Raw genomic sequence first — 6,077 nt, forward strand, 5'->3', positions numbered from 1 at the left:
AACTGCACATTCAAACTTTTAATATACTGTACACAAAGTAATGTGAATATATACATTTCATAATATACATGAATAATGTGGAAATAGATTTCAAGGTATTTAGAAATATGTAAGAACTTCAATAACGTCCAGTGACAAACCAGGTATGCATTAAGAAACTGAAACAAATTCCAACTATAGTGTTCATCGTAGACTTGTTTTCAATATGAAAGGTAATATCTTGTTTGTATCCTGCTGCATCGGCTCCCATAATAGATAGAAATGCTGTTTACTGTACACATTACACATAGAAACTGCCTATTCAGGGATCCAACACACAACATCACGGTATATCTATAGCAAAAACCAACATCCTCCATGATGCTTAATTAGAACATTTCACACAGTATAGAAATCATATGCAGTTCAGAAATAAATCAACCCTGTACACCATTGACGCTTAACCAATACAAATATTGATAGATTAATATAACACCGTATGACAGTTTGTTTGTTTATGACACTGTCATGTCCATATAAGTGTCAAATAAAGTGTTACCTATATTGCCTTGAATGTAAAAAACATGCAATAGACTAAGCAAAAAGGGAACAGTCAAACCAAAGAGAGGATCACAGAGACACACCGTGTGATGTACCATAAGATGTAAAGGTTCCAGACACTGGTCCACTCCACTCATAGGCTCATGCTTCTCCTCAGACGGTGTGGTCGAGTCATCTGACCTGTGAAAAACACTCCATGGTCTACGACGGTGCAATGGGTTGCAGTGTCAATGCTCTGAATGTTCTGGTCAACGGACCAGCAGTTCTGAGGTGCTCTGGGTTCTACTGGTGTGGTAGACATAAAGAAGGAAGGTGAACTGATGGAGTAAGGGTGACTGATGCACTTGTCTTCTGTCTGAGAGACCGAAGTTTCAGAGACAGAGCTAGAGTCAGTAATGCCCTTTCTGGAATACTCATACACGTTCTTCAGGAAGGCACTCTTGGTGTTGTGATCCTTTTTGAAGAGGATGATGTAGCACTTGGGGAAGAAATGACAGCTGAGGATGCCATAGTTGGAGATGAGGATGACCACCATCTCCACTGCTGGCAGGTACTTCCCAGAGGTGGTCACGTAGATGGGCACGAATATCACCCAGGACATGAGGTAGAGGAGCATGCTGAAGGTGATGAACCTGGCCTCGTTGTACTTCTGTGGCAGCTTGCGGCCTTTAAATGCGCAGGAAAAACATACGAGCGCCAGGACAGCGATGTAGCCCAGCATCACACCAAATGCCACTTGGGAGCCTTCATCACACTCGGCCAACACAGTGGTGGTGAAGACCGTGGCCTTCTCCTGGGGGCTCTGCAGGACCAGCCACAGGGTGCAGGTGAGGACCTGTAGGGCCATGCAGAGACATATGATGGCATAGGGTTGGTAGAGGCGGCGGAGAACGTCCTTCAGGTCAGGGTTGAGCTGGAAGGCCAGCAGGATCTTCAGGGACTTGACCAAGATGCAGGAAACACACAGGGTAAAGCTGAGGCCAAACAGCACCTGGCGCACCTTGATGATGAGATGAGAAGATATGCGAAATTGAGACAGAAATGTACTATCTCTTTGTATTTAAATTAGCTTTGCGTCTACAAACTGAATTCCTTACCAGAAAGGTGCAAAAGGTTCAGAACAATACACACACAATAAACCATGAATTCACAAAATAACACTGGTACATTCAGACAATGTCACAGACAGTGCATTACAGCAGTGTTTCCCAAACTGTGTGTATCGTACATACCTTACACTGTAGGCTGCTGGGATGACCTACAAAGAACACAGCACTAACAAAACTTCCCACTAGGGAGAGCAAGATGAGCTGGGAGAAAGGCCCCCCGGCAGCCTTCACAACGGGGGTCTGGTGGTGGTGTAGGAAGAGAGCCCCCACCAGGAGAACCAGGACGATACCCAGGGCCGCCAGCACCAGTAGCACCACCGCGAAGCCATCCTGCCAGGAGAAGAACTCCAGGGTCTTATGGGTACACCCAGAGCTCCCTTCCAGGGACCACTCTGTCTTTGTATCACAAGAGAGACACTGGTCCATGTCTGGAGAGAAGGGTTGTAAGGTAGGATAGTACTTGAACAACTGTCTAGCATTTAGAAATATGCGTGTTGTTGCCTAGTACTAACTGTTTTTAGATAAGAACAGTGTTGGGAAATCTTAGGGAACATATTGAAGAAATGGAGGAAGATTGTGTGAACAACAGGGCAACACCAGTTTACTGAGGAGAGATAGAGTACGCTGGTGTGTATAGAGAGACAGTACAGGAGAACTAACCAGTGTTGTTGGAGTAGTGGTTCTCAGTGCAGTTGATGCATTCATAGCAGCAGGTGTGCTGACCCTCAGCAGTCTTCTTGAACTTCCCAGGTTCACAGCTAGGCGAGCACACAGACACCACGTCCTGCACCGGGACACAATGCACTAATTTAAATGGCTGACCCAAGAAAACTGTGACTGAAATCTATTAATAGTAGTATTCAAACAAGCCTTTACATGTAAGGCCAGTTTCCTGGGCACAGTTTAAACTACCTCGCGATTTAAAACCGTGTTCAATAGACCAGGTGTATTCAAACTATTCAACCAATGATTATATGCTCTGGTAATTATGAGTTTTGTGTTTTTTGTTTTTTAGATCATCACTGAGATCAAACAGGAATGTGTGATAACAGACAGGTGCTCCCAGTATGTGCCAAGGTATGTGGTTTTCACATTCAAACAATGTCCATTGTTTCACTGATTAGGAGTTATTTAATTTCCATCTTTACTTGTTTTACAGTTCGGCTGAGAAGTCTCTCAAACAGGTATGTTTAGTTTTCTTTAGTCACTTTGAGAAAGAAGAAGTAGATTCTTTGACATTCCGGCCTGTTTGTGTTTGTGTCTCTCTATGTCAAGTGGGATTGGTTAATATGGATGTGTACTTGAACCTTAGTGTGGCAGCCTAGCAAACAGACTAAAAGAGATTGAGACCTAACCTTAACCCTTACCCTAATCCTTACCCTAATCCTAACCCTAACCTTTACCCTTACCCTTACCCTCAGGTCAGTGAGATTTTTGCTGTGTCCGCTGGTATAGCTGAAGCTGTTGTTGAGTGGATGGTACTCAGCTACAACGTCATGGACGTTGATGACCCCTCTCACAGACCTCCACAGGGTTACATCATAGCCCAGGTTGATGTCTCCTTTCTTATCAAAACAGTAGCTTTTCCCCTCCAGCTCAAAGCAACTGTCCTTCAGGGCTCCAAGCACCTGGAATGAATGCAAATGCATTTTCATATGTAAGTTCACATACCATAGACCCAAGCCATATCCAAAATACACTGCGTATAAAAAACATTGAGAACACCTGCCCTTTCCATGATATCGACTGACCAGATGAATCCAGATAAAAGCTGTGATCCCTTATGCATGTCACATGTTAAATCCACTTAAATCAGTGTAGATGAAGGGGAGGAGACAGGTTAAAGAAGGATTTTTAAGACTTGAGACTATTGAGTCATGGATTGTGTATGTGTGCTATTAAGTGCCTTTGAATGGGATATGGTAGTATGTGCCAGGTGTCAAGAACTGCAACGTTGCTGGGTATATCATGCTCAACAGTTTCCTGTGTGAATCAAGAGTGGTCCACCACCCAATGGACATCCAACCAACTTGACAAAACTGTGGGAATTATTGGAGTCAATATGGGCCAGTATCACTGTAGACCACTTTTGACACCTTGTAGAGTCCATGCCCCAACAAATTGAGGCTGTTCTGAGGGCAAAAGTGGGAGTGCAGCTCAATATTAGGAAGGTGTTCCTCATGTTTGGTATATTCAGTGAATATTAGATGAGATTCAGTATATAAGTGCAGTCTGATGTGCTGTAGACATGAGGAATTGTGCAGTAGCTACCTCCCAGGGTTGGACCGTGCCTGGTGTCTTGCAGTCCTTTTTGCTGCAGATATCAGTCACTGCATGGGCGATGGCACTGACAGCCATTTCCACATTGAAGACAAAGCTGTTGTGTAGCAGGATCTCTGCTGGGGACAAAACCCCGGAGTTTTCCGACCTGTTTGGCAGGGAGTAGAACTCCTTTAGGAAGGAGTTGTTTCCTATGACATCATTGATGTTAATCAGATTCATCAGGTAGTGATGGAAAGGAGCCAGGTTCCCTCTTTTGAAGGAGAAGCCCACCACATTGCCAATATCTGGGAGGTCCATTTCTCCCAAGACCTCCTTGGACGAGGACCAGCTGTCACTGGCCACCCACACCCTCTCCCCCAGCCCCGACCACGCACCCCTCAGCTTCTGGTATAGGTACATCATCTGAGTAGGCTTGGCGAATGACACCACCACCTTGACATTGGGGTTCAATTTGAGGGTTGCGGCGGCTTGGCTGATTGCTGATTCACCGTCAGGACTGGTTAGCGAATTAGGGAGGATCTCCTTGAAGGCCACACAGATCCCTGAGGCGGTTGCCTGGGAGACGAAGCTGTCCAGGGCAGAGAGGCCGTAGTCTCCATCCGTTGTGATCATGCCCACCCAGGTCCATTTGCTGTCGCTAAGCAACTGGACCATTGCCCGTGTCTGGTACAGGTCGCTAGACACGGTCCTCAGGAAAGCAGGGAAACGGTTCTTGTCACTCAGGATGATGGCAGTGGAGGCATAACTGATCTGTGATGATTCGAAGAGAGAATGAATTTCTGTCTACATTTTGTTGGATTGATTTGGCCATTCATCTGTATCATCATTGCTGTCTATTTCATTTATTCTACACAACTCAGTTCTTTATTATTATTTATTTTGTTACTGTCCATCAACCATCACTCTGTGGGTGGGTTTTGGCTGCTTACTTGAGGGATGAGCTTAAGGTTGAATTGCCGGGCAACGGAGATGGAAATCTCAGAGGAAGAGGCCCCTATGACGGCCATGATTGGCGAGGAAGGGTTAGAGGTGTTGACCCCTCCCCCACAGTCCGTGGTGGGCTCCTGTGAAGTAAAGAATGTACGTCATTTAAATGAGATGCTGGCTAATGGAAGATAAACTATACAAATGAAGAACAGGTCACACACTCATCTATACTTGCTGTGGATTGATCTGACCAACGTTTTGGCTAAAGAGCCTTTACCTGTGTGAAGTCAGCTGAGGCCCTCAGAGCGGTGGTGACATCAGAGCAGGAGTCGTGGATACGGTACCCCAGAGAGATCCCTAGTGCAGTCAGGACAGGGGATCTGTTGGCCGACTCTACAGCGTGGATCATAGCCAATGCCTGGGTGAACCCGTCCGTGTTGAACCTGTTTGTGTGTGTGTGTGTGTGTGTGTGTGTGTGTGTGTGTGTGTGTGTGTGTGTGTGTGTGTGTGTGTGTAAGGTACATAAAGCATAGTTGGATCATCACACTGTCTGTGGTTAACCTGTGAGTAAATAAACTCTTTCTCACGAACACTTAGTCATACATGCGAACAGAATCACACACACCCCACAGAGAAAGAGAGAGAGAGAGAGAATCCTCAGGAATCTCTTTACAACACCCAATCTTATTTTGGCACTTACTGTACCTGACACACTGTGATACATGGGGTGCTGAGATGTTGGGGGAGTCCTCCACTCCCTCATGGATGGAAAACAGCCCTCCAATGATGATATCTCCTGGTGCTGTAGCGCCTGCTGCTTTGAAGTCTCCCACTTTGGCCTTGCCTGTCTCCAACAAGGACAGGATGACTAACAGGTGGAGAACATCACCCATGGATTCCATCACCTCTCTGTTGGTACTGTCCAATTCTCAATTTCGGTGTCTCTCGTTGCAGTTTCTCTCACACACTCCCGCTCTCTCTCCCTCTCTCTCACTGCCTCCGTCGCTCTCTCTCTCTTCCTCTATCTGTCTCTCTCTCTCCCTTCCTCTCACTGTCTCCCCCCCCCTCTCTCTCTCTCTCTTTCTCTCTCTCTCTCCCTCTCTCTCTCTCTCTCTCTCTCTCTCTCTCTCTCTTCCTCTCTCTGTCTCTCTCTCTCTCCCTTCCTCTCACTTTGTCCCTGTCTCTCTCTCTCTCTGTCTCTCACTCTGTTTTCTCCTC

At 46.0% G+C, this 6,077-nt stretch overlaps 1 protein-coding gene across 1 annotated transcript; it reads right to left on the minus strand.

Moving 5' to 3' along the window:
• Positions 1-5,873, minus strand: LOC115176810 (G-protein coupled receptor family C group 6 member A). Its single transcript, XM_029737129.1, has 8 exons — positions 5,565-5,873; positions 5,137-5,302; positions 4,862-4,996; positions 3,921-4,682; positions 3,065-3,277; positions 2,310-2,433; positions 1,773-2,077; positions 1-1,540 (listed from the first exon to the last, which is right to left on the minus strand). The coding sequence occupies exons 1-8, from the start codon at positions 5,759-5,761 to the stop codon at positions 674-676; spliced, it is 2,769 nt and encodes a 922-aa protein (XP_029592989.1). The 5' UTR covers positions 5,762-5,873; the 3' UTR covers positions 1-673.
• Positions 5,874-6,077: the final 204 nt, after the last annotated feature.

This window comes from Salmo trutta, chromosome 37 (assembly GCF_901001165.1).
Source record: "Salmo trutta chromosome 37, fSalTru1.1, whole genome shotgun sequence".
Classification (NCBI taxonomy): domain Eukaryota; kingdom Metazoa; phylum Chordata; class Actinopteri; order Salmoniformes; family Salmonidae; genus Salmo; species Salmo trutta.

Coding starts and splice junctions, on each gene's coding strand:
- LOC115176810 (XM_029737129.1), bottom strand. CDS start 5,761: ATGGAATCCATGGGTGATGTTCTCCACCTGTTAGTCATCCTGTCCTTG. Junction 5,303..5,564: donor CATGTATCACAGTGTGTCAG/GTACAGTAAGTG, acceptor ACACACAAACAG/GTTCAACACGGACGGGTTCA. Junction 4,683..4,861: donor ACCTTAAGCTCATCCCTCAA/GTAAGCAGCCAA, acceptor GAATCATCACAG/ATCAGTTATGCCTCCACTGC.